At 39.6% G+C, this 17,252-nt stretch overlaps 1 protein-coding gene across 1 annotated transcript in view; it reads left to right on the top strand.

Moving 5' to 3' along the window:
- The window catches only part of Ppn (proteoglycan-like sulfated glycoprotein papilin), a 504,188-nt gene that overhangs the window by 83,043 nt on the left and 403,893 nt on the right, over positions 1 to 17,252 (top strand). Inside the window, exons 3-4 of the mRNA XM_070095679.1 lie at positions 9,472 to 9,743; positions 15,733 to 15,784. Of these exons, the coding sequence (XP_069951780.1) occupies positions 9,472 to 9,743; positions 15,733 to 15,784 (324 nt within the window). The remainder of the gene's footprint in view (positions 1 to 9,471; positions 9,744 to 15,732; positions 15,785 to 17,252) is intronic.

Here is a 17,252-nt window from a genome sequence, read left to right as displayed (position 1 = left end):
GCGATTAGTGAGGCTTCTAGGCACCGTCGGCGTCTGAGATCTGGTTCGGTGAGAACGAGTTGTGCCTCGTTCCAGTTCATCAAATGCCCCGTGGAGTCTCTGTGGAGGACACAGGCGTACCTTACATCGTCTCTGTTAGAGACATTTCGATGCTCATTCAGGCGGACTGCAAGATCTCTGCCTGTCTCGCCTACATATTTCTTGGGACAGAATCCACAGGGGATAGTGTAGACGCCTGCTGTAGAAGTTAGAGGTGTGGGGCTGCGTTTCGTAGTGAGTTCTCTGATAGATGATGTGTTTATGGTGGAAACGTTGATGTTACTCATAGCAAGTGCCCGGCGAGTATTATTGGCAACATCACCACATGGGAGCACTATGAACTGCTTAGGGGGTTGTTCCACGGGCGGTTTGTTGAGGATAGCTTGTGCCTTGAGTCTGCAATCTCGGATGAAGAAAGATGGGAACTGAAGACGTGTAAAGGCTTATGTTACGTAAGTACATTCTTCTTCAAGAAAACAAGGGCTGGAGATGCGAAAAGCTCTCAAGAAGCCAATGAGGACTCCTCTTTTAGTGCGGGTGTCTTGGTGTGAATAAAAGTGTATAAGATCGTCCTTGTTGGTAGGTTTTTCTATACACTTTGAAGAGAAGTTTGTCACTGTCGGGAGATCTGCACAGGAGAACGTCGAGGAAAGGAAGTTTGCCATCGTTTTCTAGTTCAAGTGTAAACTTTATTGATGGTTCGACTGCATTGATCTTTTTGAGAAGGGCCTGGATATTGAGACGTCTCGGATAGAAAACCAATATATCATCAACGTATCTTAGCCAGGTAACGGTGTTGGGAATGAGGGTGCTGAATTTCTCTGTCTCTAGGTTTTCCATGAAGGGGTTGGCAAGCACAGCACTGAGCGGGCTGCCCATTGCCATCCCAAAGCACTGTTTGTAACAGTTGTCCTGATACTTGAAGAAGTTGAAATTAACACAAAGATCCACTAGATTGATGAAATCTAGAAGAGGTAAAGGGAGGTCGTGGTTTTCAGTGAGCCTCTGTCTCAGAATGTTGATTGCAGCGTCAATAGGAACGTTGGTAAAGAGGGCTGTGACATCGAAGGAAGCCATGCTTTTGTTTTTAACATTCAGGTTGGAAATTCGGGAGAGGTCACCTGAATGTTTGAGGTGGGCTTGACTGATGGTGCCCAGAAGCGCTGAAAGGTATTTGGCAAGGTGGCCGGCTAGTCTGTGTGTTGCACTCCCTATGCCCGAAGTGATAGGGCGTAGTGGGATGCCAGGTTTGTGTGTCTTAGGAAGGCCATACACGGCGCGCTGGTTTCGGTTGGCCTGGTAAAAGTTTAAGTAGTTTTTTGCCTTGTTCTGATTTTCATAAGATGCTACGAACCTTTTGAAGAAAAGTCTGGGTACTTTGAAGTAGCACTGATTCTGATACAGGCTGGTATGTGTTGGCATCATTGAGAAGATTTAAAACTTTATTGTTGTAGTCGACAGTGTCGAGTAACACCACACCTCCTTTGTCAGCGGTTATAATGACGATATCATCGTTGTTAGCCAAGTCCCTGAGTGCTTGGATGCATCTTCTGGGAATGACCGGTCTTGAAGGCTCAGTAGCTGCAGCAGTGATAATTTCTTGAACAAAGCCTTTTTGGAACTCGGAGCCTCCAAAAAGTTGGTTCTTGGTTACCATATCCACCATGCCACTGTGCATAGGTTTGCGGTAAACGGAAAAGGCAAAACTTGTATCTGAGCGGTGGACATGAACATCAAGGAAACGAAGCAAGGAATTAGATTCCCATACAGCTTTAAACTTAATGGAAGGAGCAGATTATTAAGAGCATCAATAAATGGTTGGAAGAGGCAAGAGTCATGAGGCCACAGAGCAAAGATGTCATCAACATAGCGAAGCCAGAGTGAAGGGCGCACATCAATAGTAGGAAGAAGAGCAGTCTCGAAGTATTCCATGTAAAGATTAGCAAGGACAGGAGAGGAGAGCCCATAGTGACACCAAAGGTTTGAGAATAATATTTCCTTTGGAAGGAAAAGAAATTAGAGTCAACACAGAGGCGGATAAGATCAAGAAAGACATCAGTAGGTATAGGGAGATGAAGAAACCCTTCATTGGCCTTCTCTCTAAGAATAGTCTAGCAAGTGATGTAGCGGAGGCAGGAGCTTTACATAGTGGTTCTTACCTGGTTCGGCACCCTCAGTACTTTATTAATGTCTCCCTTGTTTATGCCCGTCATCCACTTATACACTTCAATGATATCTCCCCTCATTCTACGCCTCTCCAGAGAGTGGAGATTTAAGGCTTTAAGTCTATCTTCATACGGGAGGTTCCTTACACAGTAAATCATTTTAGTCATTCTTCTCTGTATGTTCTCTAATGAGTCTATGTCCATCCTGTAGTAAGGGGACCAAAACTGAGCAGCATAATCTAAATGAGGCCTCACTAGTGATGTATAGAGCTGTAAAATAACTTTTGGACTTCTGTTACTTATACTTCTTGAGATAAATCCAAGTAATCTGTTGGCCTTGTTGCGCACACTGAGGCACTGCTGTCTTGGCTTTAGATTTCTGCTTACCATGACTCCCAAGTCTTTTTCACATTCTGTGTGACCAAGCTCTACTTCACCTAGATTATAGCTTCGAGGGTTATTTTCATTACCAAGGGCAAGTACCCTTTAAGATGAGGTATGACAAAGCTCAGGGAGCAGAGAGAGAGAGAGGACCTAGTAGCGATCAGTGAAGAGGCGGGCCAGGAGCTGAGTATCGACCCCTGCAACCATAATTAGGCGAGTACATGCGAAAGTAACCACGATGTAATCTCATAAAATTTGGTCAAACGAAATAGTATTTGTTACAATAAGGTGAATATTAAAATGTCGAGCAAATAAAGTATATCTTAACCCTTAAAGGTTAAATTACTCAAAATCTACTCTTAAGCAAATAAGCTGCATGACCCTTTACTTCCTCCCAACGATAAAGAAGGACTCTATATCAGCACGAAGGTTACATCAGTAGATGACATTAAAACTGTAATCAAATATCAACAAATTCTTCCACGAAGCAACGGAAGTCAACAAAAACACTGAGTGATGACAGATTCTAGCTTCATCAATAAGGAACAAAACGAAAAACTCAGATACATGCTTAATATCGTATAGCGGAACAGAAACCACGGGTAAAAAAAAAAAATCTAGGAATATAAATCTAGGAATATAAATCTGACGCATACAGAACACAACAGAGAAACGTAGCCTCGCCAGATAAGTGGATTATGAAAATTGTCAGAATGAAAGATGTCACAAATAATTTTATTCTTAGTGGTATTCGTGATCTACTTTCGACTGCTGCTCTTAGTTCATATATTGAATAACCTACATAGCTTCCACTGTTCGCATAAAATTAGTAAACCTAATAATTCTAAACCATGAGATAGCTCAAGAACTCACAACATATTCTCTAAAATTTTAAACTAACTGGATTGCTCCACTTGTCAGCTTGCTGCCACTTCCAACTACCAGCACTGTATTGATTCTCTGAATCCACTTTTTGATTGTCATCGTACTCCACTTGCCAGCACTGTATTGTTTCTTTTTATCCACTTGTTGACTCTCATCGGACTCCACTTGCCAGCACTTTGTTTCTCTTCATCCACTTGTCGGCTTTCATCCTATTCCACCTGCCAGCACTGAGTTACGTCCCTTCATCTATTACATTAATGGTATACAATAACGACAAGCTGATGAATAAGACATCTGCAATACCTGAGTATCTTTATTATGAAGACTTTTCACCAGCCAGCGGCCTCATCAATTCAGGACAGACATGATATACTGGAAACAGTATATCATGTCTTGTTAGGCGTGTAGTCCTTTAGCCTTGCTTAATTTGTAGCAGAGAGAACGTATAATTACCCTAACTCCGATAGACTTTGAAAAAGCCATTGACAACATGCCCATGCACTCAGCCCCAGGCCCATACTCGTGGAACTCTGTATTCATTAAGAACTGCAAGAAACCCCTGTCACGTGCCCTAAGTACACTATGGAGAAGGAGCTTGGACATGGGTGAAATTCCACAGTTACTTAAAACAACGATATAGCCCCACTCCATAAAGGTGGCAGCAAAGCATTAGCTAAGAACTATAAACCAATAACTCTAACGTCCCTCATCGTAAAAATCTTTGGAAGAGTGCTAAGAATCAGGATTGCAAACCACCTGGATTCCCAAAAACTGCACAATCCAGGGCAACATGGGTTCAGGGCAGGTCGCTCCTGCCTCTCAAAACTACTGGATCACTATGATATGGCCTTGGATGCACTGGAAAAAAAATCAGAATACAGATGTAATATAAGAACATAAGAAAGAAGGAACACTGCAACTGGCCTACTGACCCATGCGGAGCAGGTCCATCCCCCCGCCCGGATAAGACCAATGACCCACCCCCCGGATTATCCGAATGGCCCACTCAGTCTGGTCATCCCCACTCAAGGATGGAGCACTGTACCAGACCCAGCAGCACAAGCTAGTAAGGTCCAACTTACACCCACCCACACCCACTCATGTATTTATCTAACCTATTTTTAAAACTACACAACGTTTTAGCCTCAATAACTGTACTCGGGGGCTTGTTCCACTCATCCACAACTCTATTACCAAACCAGTACTTTCCTATATCCTTTGTGAATCTGAATTTTTCCAACTTGAAACCATTGCTGCGAGTCCTGTCTTGGCTGGAAATTTTCAGCACACTATTTACATCCCCTTTATTTATTCCTGTTTTCCATTTATACACCTCGATCATATCCCCCCTAATTCTACGCCTTTCGAGAGAGTGCAGATTCAGGGCCCTCAGTCTATCCTGGTCACAGACCGGGCCGCGGGGGCGTTGACCCCCAGAACTCTCTCCAGGTAAACTCCAGGTAATAGGGAAGATTTCTGATACATGGGATCATCTTTGTCATCCTCCTGTGTACGTTTTCCAGAGCATTTATATCCATTCTGTAATACGGTGACCAGAACTGAGCAGCAGACTTTGCAAAAGCGTTTGACAAGTGCGATCTTGGCGTAATAGCGCACAAAATGCGTGCTAAAGGAATAACTGGCAAAGTGGGGAGATGGATCATCAACTTCCTAAGCAATCGAACACAAAGAGTAGTGGTCAACAGAGTTAAATCGGAGGCTGCCATAGTGAAGAGCTCTGTTCCACAAGGCACAGTACTCGCCCCCCATCCTGTTCCTCATCCTCATATCAGACATAGGCAGATATAACCTACAGCACCGTATCCTTTGCGGATGATACTAGGATCTGCATGAGGCTGTCATCTGCTGAGGACGCGGTTAACCTCCAAGAAGATATAAACAAAGTTTTCCAGTGGGCAACGGTAAACAATATGATGTTCAATGAGGACAAATTCCAACTACTTCGTTATGGAAAACTGGAGGGGATAACTAAAACAGAGTATACTACAAACTCTGGCCATACAGTAGAGCGGAAAAATAATGTAAGGGACCTGGGAGTAGTAATGTCTGAGAATCTCACTTTCAAGGATCACACCAGTGCCACGATCACAAGTGCAAAGAAAATGATAGGATGGATAATGAGAACGTTCAAAACGAGAGATGCCAAGCCACTGATGATCCTTTTCAAATCACTTGTTCTCTCCAGGCTGGAATACTGCTGTGCATTAACATCCCCGTTCAAAGCAGGTGAAATCGCAGAGCTAGAGAGTGTACAGAGAACCTTTACTGCACGTATAAGTTCTGTCAAGCACCTTAACTACTGGGAACGCTTAGAAGCACTTGACTTGTACTCGTTGGAACGCAGGAGAAAGAGAGAGAAAGAGATCATAATCTACACTTGGAAAATCCTGGAAGGAATGGTCCCGAATCTACACACAGAAATCACTCCGTACGAAAGTAAAAGACTGGGCAGGCAATGAAAGATACCTCCAATTAAAAGTAGGGGCACCATTGGTACACTAAGAGAAAACACTGGAAGTGTCCGGGGCCCAAGACTGTTCAACAGCCTCCCACCAAGCATAAGGGGAATTACCAATAAACCCCTGGTTGCCTTCAAGAGAGAGTTGGACAGATACCTAAAGTCAGTGCCGGATCAGCCGGACTGTGGTTAGTATGTTGGACTGGGTGCGGCCAGCAGTAACAGCCTGGTTGATCAGGTCCTGATCCACCGGGAGGCCTGGTGGTGGACCAGGCCGCGGGGGCATTGATCCCCGGAATAACCTCCAGGTAGACTCCAGGAGGCAGAAGGTGTAATAGCTGAAGACATCATCATAGGTAGGCGGGACCCGCTAATGAAGTAGGCTATGTTCAAGAGTTGGGTCATAGGTTATCCTCTGGCCCAATCCTGTGCCAAACTTCCATTGTGCTGCTATGCCAGACAGATATTATTATGAAGCGAGCTGTCTTCATAATAAGGATAACCAGGTGTTGCACATGTCTTATTCATTTCTTCATCCACTCGTCGGCTCGTTGCTTCTTCCACTTATACCTGCAGCAGCATCACTCCTAGTCGAAGAATTTTCAACTTTCTCAGCAGATACAAGTGTAAGCGACACGAAGGTCTTAAGAGAAAACTCAAGAAGGTCCCGCAGAAGATTGATCACTGATCACATCTAGCATTCAGTTTGTTGGGAATGCTTAGTCCTTCAGAGGCGCAGGCGACAAGATATGTAAGGATATATACCTGGAAAATACTTGAAGGAATGATTTCAGACCTTACCTTTGATATACCTTTGAAGAGTTTCGAGAGTTTATCTACTTTCTGAGCCCGGCCATGGGCCAGGCTCGCCTGGTGCTTGCCTTGTCAACCAGGCTGTTGCTGCTGGAGGCCCGCTACCCCACATATCCATCACAGCCTGGTTGATCTGGCACCTAGTGAAGATACTTGTCCAGTTTCCTCTTGAAGGCTTCTACACTTGTTCCAGCAGTGTTTCTGATATCTTCTGGTAAGATGTTGAAAAGTCTGGGACCCCGAATGTTGATACCGCACCCCTGCTCCTCACTGGGTTTATTTTACACCTCCCATATCTCTCACTCCAGTATGTTGTTATGGCATTGTGCAGATTTGGGGCCAAGCCCTCGAGTACCTTCCAGGTATATATTATCATGTACCTCTCTCCTCCGCTCCAGTGAGTACATGTTCAAGACTTGCAGGCGTTCCCAGTAGTTTAGGTGCTTTACTGGCTCAATGTGAGCTGTAAACGATCTCTGTATTTGTTCCAGCTCCGATATTTCTCCTGCCTTGAACGGGGCCGTCAGCACTGAGCAATATTCTAAGTGAGGGAGCAGTAGCGATTTGAAGAGTGTCACCATCGGCATTATTTCCCTTGTTTTGAAAGTTCTCAATACCCACCCCGTCATCTTCCTGGCTCTCGTGATCTTTGTCTTGTTATGGTCTTTAAAAGAAAGGTCCGCTGACATAATTATTCCTAGGCCCTCCAGGTAGGTCTTTTACGTGTTCCTTACGTTCTATTTGGTGACCTTCTTGAGTTTTTTTTATATAGTGCTCCTTTTGAGTTCTTCATTCTTTCCATACCTAAGCAGCTGGAACTTATCACCATTGAACGTCATTGTTGTTCTCTACTGCCCACTGGAAAACCCTGTTTGTCTTCCTGTACTTTTTCAGTGTCCTCTACCGTACTGACTTTCGTGCTTATTTTAGTGTCATCTGCAAATGATGATACAAAAGTGTGCCGGGTGTTTTTGTCTATGTCTGCTATGAGGATGAGGAACAGCAGAGGTGCCAGGACAATGCCTTGGGGCACTGAGCTTTTGACCTCGCTGATGCTGGATCTTGCCCTATTCACTACTACTTTTTGTGTTCTGTGTGTTAGGAAACCGAAATCCATCTGCCTACCTTTCCCGTAATGCCCATGGCCTTCATTTTGTGTGCTATCACTCTATGATCGCATTTGTCAAACGCTTTTGCAAAATCTGTGTAAATCACGTATGATCGTCCTGCTCTAAAACCATGCTGGTTCCGGTTATGTTGGTTGCGCTGGTCCATGAAATTTGTAACCTGCCGTCTCATCACTCTTTCGAAGATTTTTATGATGTGAGAGGTTAGGGCTACTGGTCTGTAATTTTTAGCTAGTGCTCTACTACCTCCCTTATGCAAAGGAGCTATGTCTGCACTCTTTAAGGCCTCCGGTGTTTCACCTAGATCTAAGCTCTTTCTCCAAAGAATACTAAGGGCTCGTGCTAGTGGTACTTTGCACTTCTTTATAAATAGAACATTCCATGAATCTGGTCCAGGTGCTGAGTGAGTGGGCATGTTGTCCATTTCTTTTTCGAAATCTATGGGATTTGTAATAATGTCAGTTGGTCTGTGCGGCCTTCTTCTTGAGTGAAAAGTATTTCTGCATTTTCTACCTTGCTGTCATTTAGTGGGTTGTTGAACACTGACTCATACTGTTCTTTTAGGATTTCACTCATTTCCTGTTCGTCGTCAGTATACGAGTCTCTTCTCAGTAGTGGTCCAATTCTACAGGTAGTTCTTAGCTTGGATTTTGCGTAGGAATGGAAATATTTTGGGTTGCCCGGTTGAGCTCCGTCAAAAATTGCGTTTCCTGATAGTCCCAGGGGGAACAGAGGGCGGGAAATAAGCGTGTGCAAACCATAAAGTGCATATACTCCTTTGAACCAACAGAAAAGGAATATCAGTGAACACCAAATAGAAAAATATGGAATACAGTGTCATATGGAGAGTGCCAGTAAAGCAACGGTTACTGTGGAAATAGGCCTGACCAGCACTAGCGAATTATTGCCAGATGTCGTCACAAGTTATAGAAATAATTCCAAACTCAAACATCGTAAGAAAACCGTCTGATGCTCGAGATTAAATTTGCGATCATCCTTTTGTGTACTTCCCAGGAGTCTTATGAGCCTTGTTTCATTCCCATACCACCCTTCTTACCACCACCACAACCAGGCCCGGTGGCCTGGTGGCTAAAGCTCCCGCTTCACACACGGAGGGCCCGGGTTCGATTCCCGGCGGGTGGAAACATTCGACACGTTTCCTTACACCTGTTGTCCTGTTCACCTAGCAGCAAATAGGTACCTGGGTGTTAGTCGACTGGTGTGGGTCGCATCCTGGGGGACAAGATTAAGGACCCCAATGGAAATAAGTTAGACAGTCCTCGATGACGCACTGACTTTCTTGGGTTATCCTGGGTGGCTAACCCTCCGGGGTTAAAAATCCGAACGAAATCTTATCTCTTATCTTAACCACCAGGCGGTCAGCACGAGTGCCTAACCACAGGCCGGTCTGCCAGGGTAAAGGAGCCCTCGAGAGCGGTCAGAGGCAGGTCACAGGTACCACCACACACCACCCCCCACTACCAGCACACTAACAAGCCTCAAACTGCTCTGAACCTTAGAAATACAATGAAAATCAGTTTTCTTAAGTTTTATTTAACCTCGTCGATCTTGCTCACAGGTTGAGTGTGAGAGTCAGCAGCATCTGCCCCACCACCGTCACCGTCACCGTCATCATCATGGGCAACGCATCCCCATCAGCGACTCTCTGCACCAGCAGTACGGGTCCTCCTGGGATGCTTGGGGCCCCAATAATCGTGACAAGAGACAGTGGGCCCCTGAGGACAATGAGGTGGAACAGGGGCCCTGGGGCGAATGGTCGGGGTCTTCACCGTGTTCAAGATCGTGTGGTGGCGGTGTCACCTATCGCTCCAGAACCTGCAAAGGTGCCAGGTCAGTCACCTATGGCATTGTATATAGGCCTAGTATCACCTCTATCATTATACATGGGCCTATTGCCACACATTATTGGTAACAACATATAATTGTCTCTGATATCTACCATCATTTATATGAATATTTGTATCATGTTACATTTTACCTGTTACGTACTTGTCGCATACAATTTTTATACTTCAGTGTAACTTGTATACATCCATTATGGTAAGTATACATACATAATTTTCGGCTACATATAAATTACTGGTTTAGTTTAGCCAGTAAAATGTTTATGAATATTCTGGATATTTTTTAAGTGTAGTTCATTAATGGGTTTAATAATAAATTATGTTAGCCTGCGGGCCGCTAGCACAAACAGCCTGGTTGATCACGCGGTCAATAGGTAAGGCTGTCTTAAGGACTAGCTTCGGGGAAAGAACTCTCGAAACTGATTGTGTGTAACAGGTATGTAGTGGTGGCGATAGTGTATAGGTCATTTAAAATGGTTATAATTAAAACCTTAATTTTTTTAAGGGATGGACCGGTAAGCCAGCAGAAGGCCTCGGTCAGATGACCAAAAACTCCAGCTGCGGGTCATTATATGACTAAGACCGGCGTCAGGAAACATCCTGTTTCCTGACGAACCTTCCTAAGTGCATAGGTGGTGGTAGTGGCAGTGATGGTAGTATCAGCGGTGGGTGGTGGTGGTGGTAGTAGTAGTAGTAGTAGCAGTAGAACGGTAGTAGTAGTAGTAGTGACGGAAGTTATTACAATAATAATAATAATAATAATAATAATAATAATAATAATAATAATAATAATAATAATAATAATCGTGTTAGATCAGAATGAGTGGAGACAAGTGATTTTAAGGATTTAAAGTGCTGTTGGAGTGTGTACAAGGTAACATAAAAGGATTCAGGGGAAACCAGTTAGCCGGACTTGACTCCTGGAAATGAGAAGTACAGTACCTGTACTTTGAAGCTGGATTGCTAATGTTAAAGTTAAGAAAATAATTTCAATTGTGATGTTTGGCAAGACAGCTATTGAATGCTAAGATGGTGAATGTTATGATGGTAAATATGATGGTGAATGTTATGGTAAATATGATAGTGAATATTATGGTAAATGTGATAGTGAATGTTATGATGTAAATATGATGGTGAATGTTATGGTAAATATGATAGTGAATGTTATGATGGTAAATATGATGGTGAATGTTATGGTAAATATGATAGTGAATATTATGGTAAATGTGATAGTGAATGTTATGATGTAAATATGATGGTGAATGTTATGGTAAATGTGATAGTGAATGTTATGATGGTGAATGTTATGGTAAATATGATAGTGAATGTTATGATGGTAAATATGATAGTGAATGTTATGATGGTAAATATGATGGTAAATGTTATGATGGTAAATATGATGGTGAATGTTATGATGGTAAATATGATGGTGAATGTTATGATGGTAAATATGATAGTGAATGTTATGGTAAATATGATAGTGAATGTTATGGTAAATATGATAGTGAATGTTATGGTAAATGTGATAGTGAATGTTGTGATGGTAAATATGATGGTGAATGTTATGGTAAATATGATAGTGATTGTTATGGTAAATATGATAGTGAATGTTATGGTAAATGCGATAGTGAATGTTATGATGGTAAATATGATGGTGAATGTTATGGTAAATATGATGGTGAATATGATAATGAATGTTATGATGGTAAATATGATAGTGAATGTTATGATGATAAATATGATAGTGAATGTTATGATGGTAAATATGATGGTGAATGTTATGATGGCAAATATGATAGTGAATGTTATGATGCTAAATATGATAGTTAATATTATGGTAAATATGATAGTGAATGTTATGATGCTAAATATGATAGTGAATGTTATGATGGTAAATATGATGGTGAATGTTATGATGGCAAATATGATAGTGAATGTTATGATGGTAAATATGATGGTGAATGTTATGATGGCAAATATGATAGTGAATGTTATGATGCTAAATATGATAGTTAATATTATGGTAAATATGATAGTGAATGTTATGATGGCAAATATGATAGTGAATGTTATGGTAAATATGATGGTGAATGTTATGGTATATATGATGGTGAATGTTATGATGGTAAATATGATAGTGAATGTTATGGTAAATATGATGGTGAATGTTATGGTATATATGATGGTGAAAGTTATGATGGTAAATATGATAGTGAATGTTATGATGGTAAATATGATAGTGAATGTTATGGTAAATATGATAGTGAATGTTATGGTATATATGATGGTGAATGTTATGATGGTAAATATGATAGTGAATGTTATGATGGTAAATATGATAGTGAATGTTATGATGGCAAATATGATAGTGAATGTTATGGTATATATGATGGTGAATGTTATGATGGTAAATATGATGGTGAATGTTATGATGGCAAATATGATAGTGAATGTTATGGTATATATGATGGTGAATGTTATGATGGTAAATATGATAGTGAATGTTATGATGGTAAATATGATAGTGAATGTTATGATGGCAAATATGATAGTGAATGTTATGGTATATATGATGGTGAATGTTATGATGGTAAATATGATAGTGAATGTTATGATGGTATATATGATGGTGAATGTTATGATGGTAAATATGATAGTGAATGTTATGATGGTAAATATGATAGTGAATGTTATGATGGCAAATATGATAGTGAATGTTATGGTATATATGATGGTGAATGTTATGATGGTAAATACGATGGTGAATGTTATGATGGTAATATGATAGTGAATGTTATGATGGTGAATGTTATGATGGTAAATATGATAGTGAATGTTATGATGGTGAATATGATAGTGAATATTATGATGGTAAATATGATAGTGAATGTTATGATGCTAAATATGATTTATTTATTTATTTATTTATTTATTTAAAAATTTGTGCACACAGACAGAGGTACAAAAAATACAGAAAAGAGCAGTATGCCAAAGCCACTTATACTATGCATAGCATTACGGGCTGGCTTAAAATTAACTTAAGATGAACTAAGCAATGATGACATCGGTGATAAAACTTTAATGTAAACAGATTACTATAAAGCACAAGTGAGTATTACAAAGACAGGTCATATGGTTGTATGCATTGTTGTACATTCAGTAGAATGGAGTATTCTGTTAGGTAGTGTATTTAAAAAATAATAAAGTTAGATTGGGTTTTAGGTTTAACATTTATGTGATATAATTGTGAGAAACATTTAAGATATACAATTTATAAGGTTCAGTTATTCAGTATTTATTTGGTTTTGGGTGAGTAAGTGATCTTTGAGAAGAGACTTGAATTTATAAACAGGTAGTGTTTCTTTTATATTTACAGGTAATGAGTTCCAGATTTTAGGGCCTTTTATGTGCATTGAGTTTTTGCAAAGTGTGAGATGGACACGAGGAACATCAAAGAGTGATCTGTGCCTTGTGTTATGGTCATGCGTTCTGTTGAGGTTGGCAAGGAGATGTTTGAGGGGAGGGTTAATATCAGAGTTAAGTGTTCTATGTATGTAATAGGTGCAGTAATAAGTATGAATGTTTTGTATGGTGAATAGGTTTAGTGTATTGAATATTGGTGGAGTGTGCTGCCTATAGTGAGAATTTGTTATCATTCTAACTGCAGCCTTTTGTTGGGTAATTAGTGGTCTGAGATGGTTACTTGTTGTTGAGCCCCATGCACAAATTCCATAGGTGAGATAGGGGTAAATAAGAGAGTGATATAGGGCCAGGAGGGCTGACTGTGGAGCATAGTACCGTATCTTCGATAGTATGCCTACAGTCTTGGAAATTTTCTTAGAAATTTGTTGTATATGTGTATGAAATTTGAGTCTATTATCAAGGTGGATTCCTAAGAATTTTCCCTCTGTTAGCTTTGTGATAGGTGATCCGTTTATCATTATGTTAAGAGGGACATCTGTAGCTCTGTTACCAAACTGAATGAAGTAGGTTTTGTCAATGTTTAGTGTAAGTTTGTTAGTCCTCATCCAGGTAGATATTTTCTGTAATTCTGTATTTACAGTATTGGCTAGCGTGACTGGGCTCGGGTGGGAGAAGACGTATGTAGTGTCATCTGCAAATAGTGTGGGTTTGAGTAATTGCGAAGCATTTGGTAGGTCATTTATGTATAGGAGAAAGAGAAGAGGGCCAAGGACACTTCCCTGTGGGACACCAACTGTAATTGGTTGTGCAGAAGAGTTTGCCCCATTTGCATACACATATTGGCTTCTGTTGCTGAGGTATGACTTGAGGTAGTTGAGGGAGTGCCCTCTTATACCATAGTGTGACAATTTTACGTGGAGCAAGTCATGGTTAACTGTATCAAAAGCTTTACGTAAGTCAATGAAGATCCCCAGTGGGACTTCTTTTTTCTCTATTGCAGTGTATATATGTTCTAGCATGTGTATAATAGCATCATTAGTATTTTTATTTGGCCTGAATCCAAATTGGCAGGGGTTGAGTATGTTTTGGGAGATAAGGTAGGAGTAGATTCGTTTATGAATTAATTTTTCGAAGATTTTTGAGAGAGGGTGTAAGTTGGATATTGGCCTATAGTTATTCAACTCTGTTTGGTCTCCTCCTTTGTGGATCGGGGTGACCCTTGCTATTTTGAGTACTGGAAGGTGGAGGATTCAATGGATTTGTTAAAGAGTGTTGCAATGATTGGTGATAGTTAATATTATGATGGTAAATATGATGGTGAATGTTATGATGGTAATATGATAGTGAATGTTATGATGGTGAATGTTATGATGGTAAATATGATAGTGAATGTTATGATGGTGAATATGATAGTGAATATTATGATGGTAAATATGATAGTGAATGTTATGATGCTAAATATGATAGTTAATATTATGATGGTAAATACGATGGTGAATGTTATGATGGTAATATGATAGTGAATGTTATGATGGTGAATGTTATGATGGTAAATATGATAGTGAATGTTATGATGGTGAATATGATAGTGAATATTATGATGGTAAATATGATGGTGAATGTTATGATGCTAAATATGATAGTTAATATTATGGTAAATATGATTGTGAATGTTATGATGGCAAATATGATGGTGAATGTTATGATGGTAAATATGATGGTGAATGTTATGATGGTAAATATGATGGTGAATGTTATGATGGTAAATATGATGGTGAATGTTATGATGGTAAATATGATAGTGAATGTTATGATGGTAAATATGATAGTGAATGTTATGATGGTAAATATGATAGTGAATGTTATGGTAGATATGATAGTGAATGTTATGATGGCAAATACGATAGTGAATGTTATGGTAAATATGATGGTGAATGTTATGATGGTAAATGTTATGGTGGTAAATGTTTAGGTGATAAATGTTATGATAGTGAATGTTAAGATGATAGTGAATGCTATGTTGGTGAATATTTTGATGCTGAATGTTATTATGAATATTGTGAGGGTGAATGTTATGATAATGAATGTTATAATGGTGAATATTTCGATGGTGAATGTTAAGTTGGTGAATGTAATGATAGTGAATATTAGGATGGTGAATGTTAAGATAATGAATATTATGATAATGAAAATTAAGGTAATTAATGTTAATGTAATGAATTTTAAGATAATGAATATTATGATAACGAATGTTAAGATAATGAATGTTATGATGGTGAATGTTATAATAATGAATGTTATGATGGTGAATGTTAAGATGGCGAATATGATGGTAAATATTATGTAGTAAATGATATGATGGTGAATGTTTCATTTTTTGGGTCATCCTACCTTAGTGTTAAACTGGTGATGGTGAAAGGCTCTGGTCCAAGGAATTGGAGCTATCCTTCCCTTTCTTTTATCAAGCCTGATTGCCACCTATTTCCCTAACGCTGTGTGACCTCTTAAGAATGTAGTGCTTCCCTCATGACAACAGCTCATTTCTTCCCCAGGCCCGAGGACTGCACCGGGAAGTCCAAGAAATATGAATCCTGCAATGTGGAGGTGCGTCCCTCACTGTTGTTCTTCTCTGAAGCTCTACGTTTGTGCAATTTTCTGGGAGGGGAATCTTATATGTATGTATGTATGTACGTATGTATGTACATATATATATATATATATATATATATATATATATATATATATATATATATATATATATATATATATATATATATATATATATATATCCTAGGTAGTAGGTTGGTAGACAGCAACCACTCAGGGAGGTACTACCATCCTGCCAAGTGAGTGTAAAACGGAAACCTGTAATTGTTTTACATGATGGAGTCTTTTGTCTGTCTCATAAATATGCAAGATTACAGGTATGTCTTGCTACTTCTACTTACACTTAGGTCACACTACACATACATGTACTAGCATATATATACATACCCCTCTGGGGTTTCTTCTATTTTCTTTCTAGTTCTTGTTCTTGTTTATTTCCTCTTACCTCCATGGGGAAGTGGAACAGAATTCTTCCTCCGTACGCCATGCGTGTTGTAAGAGGAAACTAAAATGCCGGGAGCAAGGGGCTAGTAACCCCTCCTGTATATATTACTAAATGTAAAAGGAGAAACTTTCGTTTTTCCTTTTGGGCCACCCCGCCTCGGTGGGATATGGCCGATGTGTTGAAAGAAATATATATATATATATGCAAAACAACCACTGTGAAAGAGTAGTGAAATTCCAAGCACTTTCGTGACTACTCACATTGTCAAGGAACTATGAAAGTAACACATCAAAGGAAGGCAACAAAAGGGCTTAGACCACACCTCACAGTCAACTCCCACAACAAAGAAACACCTGACGCGAGACAATACCAGTCTCATAAGAAAAGAGGAACACTGCAGTAGGTCCGCTGGTCCAACTAGACAGGTCCTCGTGACAACCCACCAACAAATCATTCTACCCAAGAAATAAGGTTTATTATTTGTCCAATGTATTATTAAAATCTAACCAAATTTTATTAATTATCAATGAATCTAATTTATACAAACCTAAGGAAATATTCGTATTATTTTCAAAACTGCTTTTTATGAAACAAGATTCAATTATATTTCTGTCAACCATGGACTTGCTTGATACAACTTTCTCAACTTTTTGAAAATCAATTGGATGGTTAAAGTCTTTCACATGAATAAATAGAGCATTGGAATCTTGTCCAGTTCTAATGCTATATTTATGTTGTTTTAATCTAAGTTCGAGACTTTTACCAGTTTGACCGTAATAAACTTTATCGCAAATTTTACAAGGAATCTTATAGACACATCCGTCAGCATTTTGGGGGGAATTCTTTATCAAAAGTTTTTTTACTGTATTAAGATTTTTAAATACAACTTTAATATTAAAAGTCTTAAGAAGAGAAGGCATATCAACCAAGTTTTCATGGTAAGGGAGAACCAACATATTTTTAGTTGAATAAGGTTGGTTGTCCTTTTTTGGGTTGCAAAAAAGTATTTCTAGCAATTTT

Source organism: Cherax quadricarinatus, chromosome 4, assembly GCF_038502225.1.
Source record: "Cherax quadricarinatus isolate ZL_2023a chromosome 4, ASM3850222v1, whole genome shotgun sequence".
In the NCBI taxonomy this organism is placed as follows: domain Eukaryota; kingdom Metazoa; phylum Arthropoda; class Malacostraca; order Decapoda; family Parastacidae; genus Cherax; species Cherax quadricarinatus.
This window is presented reverse-complemented; position numbering and strand designations above follow the sequence as displayed.